Genomic DNA, 16,896 nt, shown 5'->3' on the forward strand with positions numbered 1-16,896 from the left:
CAGGTTTCATAGGTGCCACGGAACACATTAAATCTATGACCATTCGCTTGTGAACAAGCTTATGAAATAGAGGATTGGTAAAGGCAGAGGTTGACTAGTAAAAATAAAACTGCAAAAATATGACACCAGAAAAGAAATTATTGTTTCCAGACTTCCAATTGAATATTTTAGGCAGTAGAGCTAACGTAAACTGTGGTTCATTGGTTTATTACTCAACCAAATCAAAGTTCCCAATTTAGCGCTGAGTCAGTAATATACTCTCAAAATAATCATGGCAACTTTTATAGCCCCAAGCTGAAAAAAAATAATGCTATTCTGAAGGGCAAAGATAAATCTTACTATGGTTCAAATGGGTTGAAAGCCAGTATTGTCCTACTGACCTTTATTTTAATGAAGCAGATATGGAATGGTTAAAGACCTATCCTGGTTTCACATTCTTGGATCAATAATTCTTTGAGAGAACATTGCATCAGCCCTATAATGGGGTCATCTCAGCTCGCATAGCTTTCAAAATGATAGCTTTCGTCTGTAAAGAGATCCGACTGCAGAATAAACTGAATGGTAAGCATAATCTACAGGATCTTGTCTTGGTTTATTTTGGTCTATGATAACAAAGTACATTATTGTGGGTAGTATATAGTGGACATTTATTTCTCACAGATCTGGAATTGGGTAGTTTGAGATCGAGGTACCAGTAGATTCCGTGTCTGGTGTTGCTGCTTTCAAGATAGTGCCTTGTTGCAACCCTATCTTCTTCACGTGGTTGAAGAAGTGGAGGGACTAGGCAACTCTCTGAAGTCTGTTTCATCCAGACATTCTTCCCATATGTAACAGAAGACCGTCCATAACCTACTCATTTTCCAAAGGCTCTAATTCTTCATAACAGCCTCTTGAGGTTTAAGTTTTGGCATGATCAAGTGACATGTAGTCCAACCATTTTAGTAGTATATGCTGAAAGTCATGCTCTCTATAGAACATATCTCTGTTAAGGGAATCATTTACATAACTTCCCAGATCATTTACATGATTTTCCAGATCGAAGAAAGAAAGTGAGAATTAGAGAGGCTCAAGTGTTGTCCAAGGTCCCAGAGTTCATAAGAGAGAAGTGGAATTTGAATTCTGAATGCTAGGATTCCAAAGCTTTATGAATTCTATTATATAATGCTGCTTTCTACATATTATGCTCAGTGCTGGACTCTGGAAAACACGGGAAGAACTTACTGCAAAGAACTCTTCTGACTAAAATTAAGGAAGGCTCAAGTGTGTGCGTTTCTCTGGACCCAACTCAAAAGATGGGTTTCATTCTTTCCTGACTTCAGGGCACTCCTATGTATATGAATAGTCAATATCTAATATAGTCTGCCTTTATATTTGAATACCAAAATGTGATTCTGAGTCAGAATTATTCCTGCCAAGCCACATAGATGCTATTACATCTTTCTTTTCCTCTGACAACTTTCACCAACCCTAAGTTAGGGTAAGATGATAGAGGCAGTCTCCTTGGGTACAAAGCCAATCAGTGCATAATGCTCCCATTTAAACAAAAGGAATAAAGATGATGAAACTAGGTCTTTGGCAATGCTATATGAATTGACAATTGGTAGTTGGTAGCAGTTATTTTTTTTAATAATCAATACCTCAAGATTTACTGAGCACTTACTGTATGTCAGATTCTGTGCTACTCTTGGGGTATTGGAAAGGATAGAGACCCCTTGATGATGTAGGTCTGTTATAAAAAGAGTCAGGAAGCAACATCTCTGATTAGTCATACTTGGAGACTGGATTACAGTAGAAAAGACTCTCAGTCTGACACCAGTCTTGTAGACAGTTTCCATCCTCTACCAGTTTGCTGAAGCACCATGCATCTGGTCTGATGACCAGAAATGTCAAGAGCCCTATGTCTGAGAGAGGAGAACTGGCAGCTAGCAAAGACTTCTAGTGGAATTCAGACCATGAATTAAGATAGAATTCTTTCCAGTCCATTGGAGCAAACTGATGTGCTGAAAGATCATTTACAGAATGGTCCACTCATATGCCCTTTATGCCTGAAGAGAGTAAGCGGATGCCTGCAAGTGCTGTTATGAAGTCAGAGGCCTGTTGAAGAAGGAGTAAAATTCCACTATAGGCTCTCCCCATCCCTAAGCCCGTGGGCTTAACCAACCATATTTTGTATTTCTTATGAAATCAGTAACCATGTGACAGGCAGGAGACTGTCTGCAAGTAAGTAGCTACTAGATGCCCCAAGGTTTGAGGTGCCTAATTAAAAAGAGATTGCAATGGAAATAAATAAAAAATAAATTAGTAGCTAATGTTACACAATCCACAAAGGCTTTGTATGTGTTAGCTGAAACAAAGCTGAACCAAAGCTGAACCTATTATTAAAAGGGGAAGAGAAAAGAGCCAACTGTCCAGTACTATTCAACTTTCCAGATAAGACAGGCAACGTGGGAAAAACAAGTGTATTTTTAAACAGAAAAGGTCTGATTTTATTTGGAAATGCTTCTATCTTCCAAAGGGAGAAGTGGAATGGAGGAAGATTTGTTTCATCTCACCGCTTTTAAGTATCTGATCTTTTGATAGAAATAACTAGGACAGCTGGAGGCATAGCTCAAGTTGTAGAATGCCTACCAGGCAAGTACAAGGTCCTGTGCCCAGGCCCAGTATTGCATTAAGAAAGGAAAGAAGAAAAAGAAATAAAGAGAGAGAGAGTGTGAGAAGGAGGGAGAGAGGGACAGAAAAAGAAAGGGAGAGAGGAAGGGAAGAAGATGAAGGAAGAAGATAGGAAGGAAGGAAGGAAGGAAGATAAGGAAGGAAGGAAGGAAGGAAGGAAGGAAGGAAGGAAGGAAGGAAGGAAGGAAGGAAGGAAGGAAGGAAGGAAGGAAGAAGATCCTTAAGCTAATTGTCAAGGAAGGAAAGAAGGACCAAAACATAGGCATTTATTTGTTTACCATTTATCATTTACACCAAGGTGCTAATTTACATGACTATGTTGAGTAACTTGGGATAATAAGCTAAGGGTTGGATATCATTTACTCCAGATTTCAGTATATGCACAGTCTGTGGAAAACTTGACCCAATAATGCCTAAACTCCCCAGAACCTCAGAGCATTGAGCAGTACTCACTGTAGGTCACGATAAGACTTGACTCTTCATATGGTCTCTGGGGCAACCCAAATCCAAAACACATACCTAAAATGATGTATTTGTCTTTGTTGTTTTCTATGTGTTCTCTTGAGGTTTTGTATTTGTTGTTTTTTGTTTTTGCCAGTCCTGGAACTTACTCAGGACCTGAATGCTGTCCTTGAGCTTCTTTTGCTCAAGGCTAGTGCTCCACCACTTACATTATAGCACCACTTTCAGCTTTTTTTTTTTTTTTTCAGTTCTGAGGCTTGAACTCTGGGCCCAGGCACTGTCCCTCAGCTCTTCAGCTCAAGGGTAGCACTCTACCATTTGAGCCACAGCACCACTTCAGTTTTCTGGTGGTTTATTGGAGACAAGAGTCTCACAAACTTTCTTGCCCAGTCTGGCTTTGAACCGCGATCCTCAGATCTTAGCCTCCTGAGTAGCTAGGATTACAGGCATGAGCCACCGATGCCCAGCTGAGGTCCAGCTTTTTTCTGAGAAGTTTATTGGAGGTAAGAGTCTCATGGACTTTTCTACCCAGGCTGGGTTTAAACCACAATCTTCAGATCTCAGCCTCCTGAGTAGCTAGGATTACAGGCATGAGCCACCATCACCTGGCAGTGCTCTCTCAGTTTTATCCCTCATTTTTCTCTGTATTAAGTTCATTTCTATTCTTCTGTTTTGTTTCATCCTATGATAATTGCTCTCATTTTTCATTATTCTATTGTTCCACAATCTTATCTTGTCATCTTGACTAATATGATTTTTCATGTTGATTTAAAAAAATATTCCTTTGTGATCCTGTGACCTTTGCTTAATTTCCAAAGTCAATACTTAAGAGTATAGCAATTACATCCTTTGACCAAACATTAAGCCAATGGGGCTCCTACTGGGAGCCAGATGCTACACTAGCTCAGAATGATGATGGCTTTCTGTGAGACTGTTGTTTGCCATGGGTACTGTGGGCCTCCTAGACTTTTACTGGTTAAGAATGTAGGTAGGGCCAGGCACCAGGGCCTCACACCTATAATCCTAGCTACTCAGGAGGCTGAGATCTGAAGATATCAGGTCAAACCAGCCAGGGCAGGAAAGTATGTGAGACTCTTATCTCCAATAAATCACAGAAAACTAGAAGTGGCGCTGTGGCTCAAGTGGTAGAGCTAGCCTTGAGCTGAAGAGCTCAGGGACAGTGTTCAAGCCCCACAATGGACAAAAAAAAAAAGAATGTAGAACAGCTCTCAACCACTTTACTACACTGCTCCTTACCCAGCTCCTTACTTGCTTTTCATACCATGCAATTAAAAGATAAACAAGAGCTTTGTAGTAGATTTACTGAATTAGAAGGAGAATGGCCATTAGCCACCTTCCTTCTATTCTTCCATTAGTAGTCTACTGGGGCCATTTTGTTGGAACCCATTCCTTTGGGACTAATATGGTTGACTGAAAATGATGGCTATTCTTGGACCAAGCTGGACTCATACTGTACCATCATTTTCCTTTCCTCATCACAGAGAAAAAGGTAATCAGAAAGATAATGTATTAATATAAAATCTAGAGAAAATGGTTAAAATGCTACCTATAATTACCCAAGACTATTGTAACTAGGCTTTATAATTTTTCAATGTAATCCTGGAAGCAGGCTTACTCTTTGTAGGAACTTCCACGGGGGATGAGGTACCATCTCCATTTTTGACAAGATCAGATGTTCTTATTGTTTGTTACAAAAAGCAGCAGATCCACAAGTTCTTTGTTCCTCAGCCGGATTGTGAACTCACTGTTTATATCTCTGTCTGGATCATATTGTTTCACTCCCATGCAACTTAAGAGGAAAGAGAACCAACACCAATGAAATGCCACACAGGCAGCTTTCTGGCCATGCATTTCATTTCTTCTGTCACAAGTGAAAAGTAATAGGCTAAGTTATTAGCTTGTAAATAAGGTGAAGCCAAGCCCCAGTCCCCTGTAATTCCTGAAAACAGCTCTCATCTCCTGCCTCCTCATTGAATCTATTCTATCAAAGGGGAAAATACCAAGAACCTGGTCTTCAGAGTGCTTGAGTTTGGTTGAAGATTGGCTGTACAGAGGATGAGCTAAATAACTGATGAGTAACATAAGAGGTATAATAAGGTAGCAGGTATTATTTAAGTCCAAAGTAATAACATCTTTATAATATTATTATTTTTATAATATTTATTATTTTTTTAATAATATAACATTATTATTATTATTATATTATCGGTCATCAGGCCTGAACCCTGGGCCTGGGCGCTGTCCCTGAGCTCTTCAGCTCAAGGTTAGCCCTCTACCACTTGAGCCACAGCGCCACTTCCAATGTTTGTAATATTATTAAGGTTACTCAAGTCCAAAGCACTATGATACACCATTGAGGTTCTGACTTAGGAGGAAGAAGAAAGTTCCATGTGTTGTGGTACAAAAGCTTCCAGGAAAGCTGCAAGTAGTGAGTAGAAGAATAATAAGTCATAGTGTGGACTAGGGCACAAGATCAGGAGAGAGGGGTTGTTATTGTTGGCTTGCTCTCTTTCTTCCTTTCTCTCTGTATGTATATTACATTTATTATATGTTTATTATATATGTATCTATATACATATATACACTATTTTAATCATATGTGTTACATAATATATACATATGTGCGTATATATATATATATGTGTGTGTGTGTGTGTGTGTGTATAAAATGTGTAATGTGAGTGTACGTGCTAGTCCTAAGCTTGAACTCAGGACCTCAGTGCTGCCCCTGAGCTTTTGTGCTCAAGGCTAGCATTCTACCACTTGAGCCACAGCTCCATTTCTGGCTTTTTTGGTGTTTCATTGGAGATACTCAGGTTTCACAGACTTTCCTACCCAGGCTGGCTTTGAAACGTGATCCTCAGATCTCAGCCTCCTAAGTAGCTAGGATTACAGGCATGAGGCACCAGTGCCTGGCAGCCCACTCTATATTTTAAAGTCATCTGTTCACATCTCTGTGAGAGTACTTGTTACATAAGAGAGTAAAAGCAGCAGCTCAAATGCCTGTCCTTCTACTGAGAACTATTAAAATGTAGCATGATATTTATTCCTTGTCCCATAGTAGGCACACAATAAATGTAGCCAGATGGATGAATGAATACATGCAGGAATAATGATTGAAAATGTAAGTCGATGTAGCAGTCAGTGTATGTGACAGGAGGAGAGGCAGTAGGTGGCCTGGTGATACTGAAAGGGACCTTGAATACCAGGTTGTGGTCACTGTTTATAGAGAATGGAGATCATGGTGATTGCTTTAGGAAGGTTTATTTAGCAATAAGGAACACACAAGTCTTTTCTTTGTGAGGACTGGGCTCCAAAGACATTAAGGGGCAATTAGATGATCTTAGATAATTTCACTTTTGAAAATGCTCCCTGTGATGTGACACAAACCATTAAGATGATGATCCTCTGAGTCACCAGAGAAAGAGAAGCTAGGATCACTGTTGAGCCAGTTTAGTCCATCCCATTAAGGATGACCCCCCTAACCTTGTGATTCCTCAGGACTGATCCTCTCCCTCCACAGGGAGCTCAGAAGGGAGTAGTAGTCAGATGGCAACTTTGTGTGTGGCCATTCATCATAATAAAGAGAAGCGGATCCTAAGTGGCAGAAATGCACTTACCAGCTGGCACAGATGGAAATATCACCTCCCCCACCCATTGCTAGGTATCTTCTATGCCAGGGGCCAGGAACTTGACCCATATTGAATGCATGACTTGGACATGCATCTAGGTCTTCATGATGAACTAATTTGAACAGAGAAGGTTGAAACACTTAAAATAGTTTCATAAGTTGAATTTACATCTTGGTTAGGCATGTGTTCTCCAAGATCATTGCTGCAGTCTATGGAGAGATTTTTTTTTCTCCTTTGATCCAGGTCATTGCACACTATCTTCCTGTTTCTCTCAGCATCATTGCCTTTGCTGCTGAAAGGGGAGTAGAGTTCTCTCCACAAGCTCTCAAGATGTTTACCTGGAAATACCCAGCCAAGTGCTGGTCACTGTGATTTTCTCTGTGGTTGGAAGAGTTCTGTATCAGAATTTTCACAACAGTAAAAACAACAAGGGCATGCGGCATCCTTGCACACCATGCTTTTTCTGAGCTTGTTTGTCTCAATGACCAGATTTTATTTTTTGTCTTTGCCATCATGGCTTAAAAAATACATTGTCTGGAAATTTTTCAAATAATATTAAAGTAATTTTACATTGTTAGTGAATTTAGATTCTATCCTTAACATTTTGTTGTATGTTCTTAATTATATTTCTGTTCATTTAGAGTGGACTTTTTTTTCTTTTTTTTGGTTGGTCATGGGGCTTGAACTCTGGCTTCAGCTCAAGGTGAGTACTCTACCACTTGAGCCACAATGCTACTTCCAGTTTTCTGGTGGTTAATTGGAGATAAGAGTTTCACTGACTTTCCTGCCTGTGTTAGCTTTGAACCACGATCCTCAGATCTCAGCCTCCTGAGTAGCTGGGATTACAGGTGTGAGCCACCGGTGCCCAGCTTAGAGTGGATTTTTAAAACAACTTTTTCTGTTATGCAATGTAACTATTCTGAGTAAGAATCATATAACAAAACAAATATTATAATGGCTAGGAAAGTGCATAGTGTAAAATTTTACTCCAGTTTGTGTATATGATTGTTAATAAAATTAACAAAAATAGATGGGGTGGAGGAGAAGTGGGGGAGGTGGGAGAGGAAAGGGATAGTAGGGAAAACAAAGGAGGGGTAACAATGTTTGGCAAGAAATGTACTCATCACCTCACTCATATAACTGTAACCCCTCTGTACAGCATCTTTACAATAAAATTAAATTAAAAAAATAAAAATAAATAGATACCAAATACAATATGTGACATATAGAAAACACAAAAACACCTTTCAGTTCACTCTATGTAACTATACTACAATTTAAGCACAACTCTGAATAGTCAGTTGGAAGACAGACATGAAATAATTGAAATTTTATTCTTATCTTTATAGTCACTGTGTGATTCTGCTTGTGTCAGCTTCTGGTTTTCTGTTTGAATGCAACAGAGCTTGATGGAGACAAGGACTAAGCCCCAAGTCAGCTCAACTGGTTTCAATAATTCCAAACTGTTAGGACTGTGCCCTCAGGTAGGAGGATTGTGAGTTCAAGGTCAAACTAGCAAGATTCTGTTGAAAAGGAACAAGCGAGCAAGCAAGAAAGAGATGGAAGGAAGGAGAGAAACTAACGTCTGTATGTATGGTATTTCTGTGATTTTTTTTAGTTCTGTGGAGAAATGCTTGAAAGTAATGTGACACCATAGTGAATTTGTTCTGCAATGAAATATTTTTCTCTCTAGAATCACCACCTAATTTCTGCAGGAAGGAGAGAAAGGAAGGAAGGAAGGAAGGAAGGAAGGAAGGAAGGAAGGAAGGAAGGAAGGAAGGAAGGAAGGAAGAAGGGAGGGAGGGAGGGAAGGAAAGAAGGAAACTTACATGTTTTTCCCCCTTGTTTTTGTTTGTTTTTTGTCAGCCATGGGGCTTGAACTCAGGGCCTGGGTGCTGTCTCTCAGCTCTTCAGATCAAGGCGAGCACTCTACCACTTGAGCCACAGTGCTACTTTGGGTATTCTGGTGGTTAATTGGAGATAAGAGTCTCTTGGACTTTCTTACCTGGGCTGGCTTTGAACCACAATCCTCAGACCTCAGCCTTCTGAGTAGCTAGGATTACAAATGTGAGCCACTGGTGTGGAGTGGAAACTTACTTTTGAGCAGGCATGGTGGTATACACTTGTAATCCAATTCATAGAGAGGTTGAAGCAGGAGTATCTTGAGTTAAAGGCCAGCCTTGGCCTTGTCTAAAATATCAACCAATCATTCCAATCAATTAATCAATCAAGCAAACAAGTAACAACAAAACCCAAAAGTCTAATGAGGACTATAAGAGTATTGGGAGGAAAATCTTGCTGAGTGAGAGTTTTCCAAGGAGAGTAGCTTAGAACTCTAGGAAGTATGAAAGAGACTCAGGCAAGAGAAATGCAGTATGAGGGTGTCTAAGAAATAGTGCTGCAAGTGAGACCTGCTCCCTTTCCTCAAGAGAGGCAAGCAACAGGTTGAGTGACTTTTGCCAATATTTTTGGATTGTTTGTAGGAAATTTTGCCTTGGATCTGGACTGAGAAGATCCTCACTCATCCTCATTACATTAGGAAGTCTCTGGTTCATGGGAGCAGAGTGCAGTGTCCCTTTAACACTCACAGTAGAAGGATGAGGCAGCTTCAGTTTCTGAATTGGACCCGATGGAGGTAAGTTGATTCCATTCCTCTGAAAGCTAGCTTGAATGCTCTGACTCTGCTCTCCATTCTTCCCCAGCAAACATGTAAGGGGTGAACACAGACTTGTAGACATTCCCGAACGGTCACATCCAGAAACGCTTTAAAATGGATAACGGAAACAGTGATCCTACCTCTAAACCTGCTGAGCTAAAGGTAAGCAAGTGTGGAAGTCCTTCTCTCTCAATTCAAAACCATTTATTGTTTATTCTGCTAAGTAAAACAAGATGGCATGACTTTATAAAAATAAAGGAGACAAAAAGAAGAGATTGTTTACGTGGTGCTTAATGGATTTACAAATGGGAGTTTGTTGTAAAGTACTGTCCTTGGCAAGTGTTTAGCAACTGGTTTTCCATTGACCACTACACAAATTCCACTTTAAAATTTAATCTAACTGAAACTGCCTAGAATGTGTTCTTACAATGTGGGTCTTGCCAACTATCTGCATTTAGCATTTCTTTTAGTTCTGTGGAAAAATGCTTCAAAGTAGCATGACACCGTAGTCAAGTTATATTGCGATGGAGTGTCTTTCTCTTTAGAATTGCCACCTCCTTCCTGCAGGAAACCACATGAAATGAAGTCTAATCTAGTTCAATTTCACCAGGAGGGATAAGACCTATATTTCATTCCAAGGGTTGACAAGGGTATTTGGCAAAAAGAATAAAGGAGTCATGAATAATTCAAAAGCACTTGGCCAATATTATCCCATTAATTCTCAGGATTAAAGACTAGAAGTCATAAATTTTGAAGAGTGAGGAAGAGAAAGAAAGGATATGAGAACTCTTAACAACACGAGAGATGATTTCTTCAGAAGTAGTGTGCTAGGCCCTTGCCTTAAAAGAATGTGTGGTTAAAAGTTATTTCATCACTGGAGTTTAGTTACCCTGACATGCATAAATCTCTTTGTTAAGGAAGCTAAACTATCACATACATTATTAAATAATTCACAGCATCAAATGACAGAAGAAGAAAATAGGAGGAGGAGGGGAAACAGTTAAACCATGTAATTTTTTTTCTTCTTAAACTAACATTTTGTATCAATATACATCAATCAAAAATGTTCCAACCTATTGAGTCTGCTATTTTATTCTTTGCTCTCTCTCTCTTTTTTTTTTTTTTTGTCAGTCATGGGGCTTGAACTCTGGGCCTGAACGCTGTCCCTCAGCTCTTCAGCTCAAGGCTAGTGCTCTACCACTTGAGCTACAGTGCCACTTCCGGTTTTCTGGTGGTTTATTGGAGATAAGAGTTTCACGGACTTTCCTGCCCGAGCTGGCTTTGAACTGCTACTCTCAGATCTCAGCCTCCTGAGTAGCTAGGATTACAGGTGTGAGCCACCGGCGCCTGGCTCTTTGCTCTATTTTTTGTTGTTGGTGGTGGTGATGGTGGTGGCCGTGGGGCTTGAACTAGGGGCCTGAGCACTATCCCTGAGCAATTTTTTTCAAGGCTAGTGCTCTACCACTTTGAGCCACAGTTCCGATTAAGGTTTTCTGATGGATAATTGGAGAAAAGGGTCTCACAGACTTTCCTGCCCAGGCTGGCTTTGAACCCTGATCCCCAGATCTCTCTCAGCCTTCTGAGTAGGAAGGACTACAGAGGTGACCCACCAGATCCCAGCTGCTTTGTTCTATTTTTAAATTATCCTTTCATTTATGATTGAGAAACTGAGTTACTAGTTTGGTGGTTGGCAATGATGACATAATTAGGTTGGATTCCTGTCCTTTAAATCATCATAACATCTTAGCTTTTTCTCCCTACCCACTCAGTCAGGAAGTCATAATGAGAAAAATCAATGTATTTCTGCAGGGGGAACTCACATTCTTATTTTCAATCCTGCCTCAGTCCGGAAAGAACTGATTATGAGAGAAAAGCAATACCCATCTAGGCATGGTGGCCCATGACTATATTCTAAGGACTTAGCAGAGAAGCAACAGGATTGTGAGTTCAAGGGCAGCCTGGACTATATAGATTTTGTTGCACAAAACAAAACTAGGTGAAATAAACACAAATTACAAAAAGTCCATGCAGAGAGCTGTATGTATAAATGCATCTATGTGTACATCCATCCTCTGACTTTCAGATTCCTCAGTCTGCTTGGCTCCGATGAAATTTAGGCCTCTGTTCCACAGCATCTGCTCATCAGGGTGGACACGATGGGGAAAGGACCTGGGAGCCGTTTCCCTGGGGCTGGTACAGTGTCTCACAGAATGTTAACAGACAGAGCGGGGCTCCCAGCACCCCCCCATGCTCTTCTAACTGGGACATCCATTTAAGCTTTAGACTATTTCTAATTGATACCATGCCTTTCTTTTCTTTTCTCTTTGAATTTAAGATATCCAATATCTCAGTTCAGGTGGTCAGTGCTCCAGGGAAGCTTCCAGGGAGACGACCCCCTCGACCCCCACGACCCCCTAGACCCCCACGGCCGCTGCGACCCCCACGACCACCTCGCCAACCCACTGGCAAAGCCAAACCCAACCAACAGCTTAAGAAGAAGACTCCCTTTTGGAACGTCCAAAATAAAATCATTGTCTTGACGGTGTTTTTGTTCATCCTAGCGGTCATAGCCTGGACGCTTCTGTGGCTCTACATCAGTAAGTTGAATTCTATATTCCTTCTGGGTCATAGCATGAGGCGGAACCCCGTCATCCTCACCCAGGCCCCACTGGGCCTCAGGCAATTCTGATGGACATGTCCTCTTTCCCAGAATGACACAGTATTTAAGGAGAAAGGAACCGGAAATTGTCTTTCTCATTTTGCCTCCTCCCCCCCCCCCCCAGCACTGCTTCCTACCCTACGCAAGCAGGGGAGGGCAGGGGGAAAGATTATGGAGAGAGGCGAGGAAGATGCTCAAGGGATCTCGACTGGCTAGGAAATGTGATGTATTTGTAGCTGAGTGGAATGCTAAGCTGGTTCACTTCCTCATTCCACCCACTGCCTGTTTCTAGGCAACCATAAATTTCCTGCTCCCTGAACTCCATTTTACACAAACATCTTGCTCTCCCCGCAAATGTTTTTTTGTTTTTTGCCTCTCAACTTGAATATGTTTCTGTCAACCTGACATCTTTTTGGACAACTGAAATCACCAAGCTCTTTTCATCTAAAGTGCTTATTCACTCAATTGAGTAACGAGAACATTCGTTGGCGTCTTGGAGCTCCCATCCTCCACGTGCTAATAATATGTTTGATACATGTACTATCATAGAATATGAAATCATATTTGGTCTCTGCTCGTGGTTTCTGGTTTAGGGCTTCTAATGCTTCTGTAGCTTCCCAAGTGCTAGGTGTGACAGAAACATCTTTTGTTTTAATGCTTAATCTTGGTATCAATTCTTACCACAGAACCTCTGGGAGTATTTTTAATAAATGTTAATAAGATGATGACTGGTGGCTGAATGCTTCTGGGAATACAGTGGAACCAACCAGTTGACTTGGGGAAAAACAAAAAATAAAACACAGGGATCCTGTTGGAAAAATAAAAGCAGAAAGGGCTAGGAGCATGGCTCAGGGGGTAGAACACCTGCCTAACAAGCACAAATGCCCGAAGTCAAATTCCAGTAGCACCGAAACATAAAAAAATCAAAGTTAGGTAAATGTGAACAGATTCAATGGTAAATTGACTGTGTGTTGCTGCTGTGGTGACCTGATATGTATTCTTCTGAGAAGGATGTGTGAGCTGTCGTTTTTATTCAAATTTTGAGTCTACAACTTTAAAAAGAAATTGAAGAAACATTGTCTTTCCTTCTTTCGCTCATAAAAACAAGACCAAAAACAATTGTTTGATAGGGTGAAGGGCCAAGGTCATAACCCCAAAAAACAAATCTAAGTGATTCATTCAGGCCTTTTGCTCTTTCTCTGGGTGCCCTTGGGGGTGGGTCTTGTGCTAACAGGAATATTTCTCTCTCTCTCTCTCTCTCTCTCTCTCTCTCTCTCGCCCAAAGCCTCTTACCCAGGGTCTCTGTGAGAGCCAATGAGTTTCTTCCTTCTTTCCCTATTATGCGAACTTGATGACACATAGTCAATCTGGGGGACATTTAGGACTTGCCAAAATTGCATTTGGTTATTTAACCCTCTAGAGACGCTAAAGGCTGAGAAGTATAGCTTTTAGCCATTTGCCAGAAGCTGATAGAATATTCAAGGAGACACAGTGGGGAAGAAATGTCCTTAAGTGCATAAGTCATTTAAGGAGCTTCGTAGGGACACAGGTCAAGCGATGCCTTGTTGCTGCTCAGATGGGACCCCCCCCATCATCTTCTCTGTTTTTCAGGTAAGACAGAGAGCAGAGATGCATTTTATTTTGTTGGGGTGTTTCGCATCACAAACATTGAGTTTCTTCCTGAGTACCGGCAGAAGGAGTCCAGGGAATTTCTTTCGGTGGCCAGGACCGTGCAACAAGTGGTGAGGAGATGGGAAGATGGAGGCCTGGAGGGTGGGCTGGAGGGAGAGGGGGGGGAGGGGGCGGCTCAGGGTAGAGGAAACTACCGGGCAGGGTGGATAAGAAAGCCATCAAAGAAAATTATGAGATTTAGCTGTTCTGTGCTATAAAACAGAATTGCCTCCCCTGCCCCCCCCCTTAATGTAAGGAGACCTAGGCAGTAACACACACCTGTAATTTCAGAACTCTGGGAGCTGGGACCATCTGATCAGCCTGAACTACATAACTACATAGTGAGTCCTTGTCTCAAAGGAAAAAGGAAAAGAAAGCAAGCACTCACGCAAGCAAAAGAAACCATAGCACAGTAGTTTACATCTGGAATCCCAGCTAAATAGGAGGCAGAGTTAGAAGGGTCATGGTCTCGGAATGACATGGGCAAAAGTGGAAGATTAAGACCCTTTCTAAAGACAGACTAAAGCAACACAGGCTGGCAGTATGGCTCAAGTGGCAAAGCTCAGTACTGCCCCCAATTTTTTTTTTTTTAATGAAAATGAATAGCTCAACATCTGTTTTAACGTCTGTAAAATAAACTGGACCAAATGATTTCCGGTTCTTAGGTTCCATGACTGTGACTAGTTTAGTGATTATACGTATTTATTACAATCTTGATGTACTTGCAATTTCTGCATTAAATGCATCTCACCAGGAACTGGAGGCTAATTCCCATAGCCTCCATAAGGAGGGTGAAATCTGGAGGAGCAAGATTTGAAACCAGCCAGGCAAAAACATACAAAAGATTCTTATCTCGAATCACCAGCAAATAACTGAATTGGAGAAGCGGCTCAGGTAGTAAAGCATCAACTCAGCACCCAAAGGCCCTAAGCTCGATCCTTGTTGCTGGGAAAAAAAGGAAAAAAAACTTCAATCTATAAATAGTATTTATTATAAAAATCAACAAAACTTGGAAAAACATAAAAGTAAACATTAAAGCCTTTGATGACATCACCAGAGTTAAAACCTCTCATTATTCTGCACTACCTAGGCATGGGGATAAAGCAACACTGGGCCTTTTCTTCTTTTGGCTTGACATTGTGCTTCTGTGTATGTCAATATTCTTTTGGGGGGGGGCAGGTCCTGGGGCTTGCATTCAGTGTCTGGGCACTGTACCTGAGCTTTTTTTGTTCAAGGTTAGTGCTCTATCCTTTGAGCCACAACTCCAGTTTTTTATATTTTATTTGCTGGTTAATTGGAGGTACTATAAGAGTCTCAAAGACTTTCCTGCCTAAAATGGTTATGAACCAGGATGCTCAGCTCTCTCTGTCTTCTGGGTAGCTAGGATTACAGGCATGAGACACTGGTGCCCAGCCAAGTCAATATTCTTTTTTTTTTTTTTTCCTGTCGGTTGTGGGGTTTGACCACTGAGCCTGGACATTGTCCCTGAGCTCTTCAGCTCAAGGCTAGGGCTCTACTACTTGAGCCACAGTACCATTTCTGGTTTTCTGGTGGTAATTGGAGATAAAAGTCTCAAGACTTTCCTGCCTGGGCTGGCTTTGAACTGTGATCCTCAGATCTCAGCCTCCTGAGTAGCTAAGGTTACAGGCATGAGCCACCGACCCCCAGCTTCAACATTCTTTTTAAATGCAACTTCTGATTGCATAAGAGCTTAATTGAGTGTTTTACTGTTTTATTGGCTATTTAACCACTTGCATTTTTTGCTACTGTGGAAACTACAATATTAAGATTGTCCCCATATCAGGGCATGGTGGTACATACCTGGTGGCTGAGGCACCAGGATTGAGTGTTCTAGCCTGGGCTATTTGGTGAAATCTTGTTTCTGAACGCAAAACAAATACACAGGTGCATGTGTATGTGCTCTCTCTCTCTCACACACACACACACACACACACACACACACACACACACACGGTGGTGTAAGCCTGTAACCTCAGCTACATGATACAAACAGATAGGAGAAACATCGTTCCAGGCCAGCAGAGGGAGCAAGTAAGATTTGGGGTGGGAATGCAACATCTTACCCGAAAAAAATACCCCCCCAAAAAAAACTACTAGTAGCAGGTATGACTGACAATGGCTTCCTCAGGTGATTTTCTCATCAAGGAAGGTGCAATTACGCTGTAGCTATGCGACACTGGTGCAGTGTTACCACTGGAAAGTTTGTTTTCCTTTTCGAGCTATGGGAGAGAATTGCTGACAGTGCCCTGGAGTACAATGTAGCAGGAGGAAGGACTGTTGAGAGACAGAAGCCTTCAGTCTGCCTCTCACTTACTGACTACCTCTGAGAATCTGGTGCATTACCAAACCCTTCACTCTAATGCACATTAGAGCATCAACCATCGATTATCCCATCGAGCTAGATCCCTATTACCATTCTACAGAAGAAAAGGAAGAGTTAATAAAAGCACACCAAACTTAAGCGATTATGTTCTGCGTTGCCCAGTGAAGCCAAACTCCACAGCAGATACATATTTTTCCTATGATACTATATAATCGTTCAGGTTTTCACCTTTTTCATTCTGAGTCATTTGTAGATGGTTTTGTTATATAATTCAGGAAAGGGAACACGAGAAGATGAATGAATTTATCTTGCCGTATGCTAAGTGAAGATAGAGATGGCAAATGTATTGAAAAAGCTCTCCTTTTTAAGATTCAATCTTGGGTTTTTAATTTTTTATTATAAAGATACTGTACAGGGGGGTTACATTTGCATGAGTAAGGTAATGAGTACCTTTCCTATCGAACATTTTTGTACCCCCTCCTTTGTTCTTCCCCTACTATCCCTTCCCTCTCCATCTCCCTAACTCCCCCTCCCCCCAGCAAAGTTGTAAAGTTCATTTTCAACATAGTGTCTTGTACGTCTCATTGTTACAATGGGTCATCTGTATCCTTGTTTCCGCATGGTTATTTCCCTTCTCCTCTCCAAATGTATGTACAAGATATATATATATATATATATATATATATATACATACATATATATGTACATACATATATATATGTACATACATATATATATGTATGTACAAGATATATATATATGTACATACATATATATATGT

General features: G+C 41.0%; 1 protein-coding gene across 1 annotated transcript in view; it reads left to right on the top strand.

The window, feature by feature from the left end:
• The first annotated feature begins 9,555 nt into the window (after nucleotides 1–9,555).
• The window catches only part of Tmprss7 (transmembrane protease, serine 7), a 32,320-nt gene continuing 24,979 nt past the window's right edge, over nucleotides 9,556–16,896 (top strand). Inside the window, 3 exon segments of the mRNA XM_013028536.1 lie at nucleotides 9,556–9,603; nucleotides 11,777–12,038; nucleotides 13,712–13,842. Coding sequence (XP_012883990.1) covers nucleotides 9,556–9,603; nucleotides 11,777–12,038; nucleotides 13,712–13,842 — 441 coding nt within the window.

This window comes from Dipodomys ordii, unplaced genomic scaffold (assembly GCF_000151885.1).
Source record: "Dipodomys ordii isolate 6190 unplaced genomic scaffold, Dord_2.0 Scaffold111, whole genome shotgun sequence".
NCBI lineage: Eukaryota > Metazoa > Chordata > Mammalia > Rodentia > Heteromyidae > Dipodomys > Dipodomys ordii.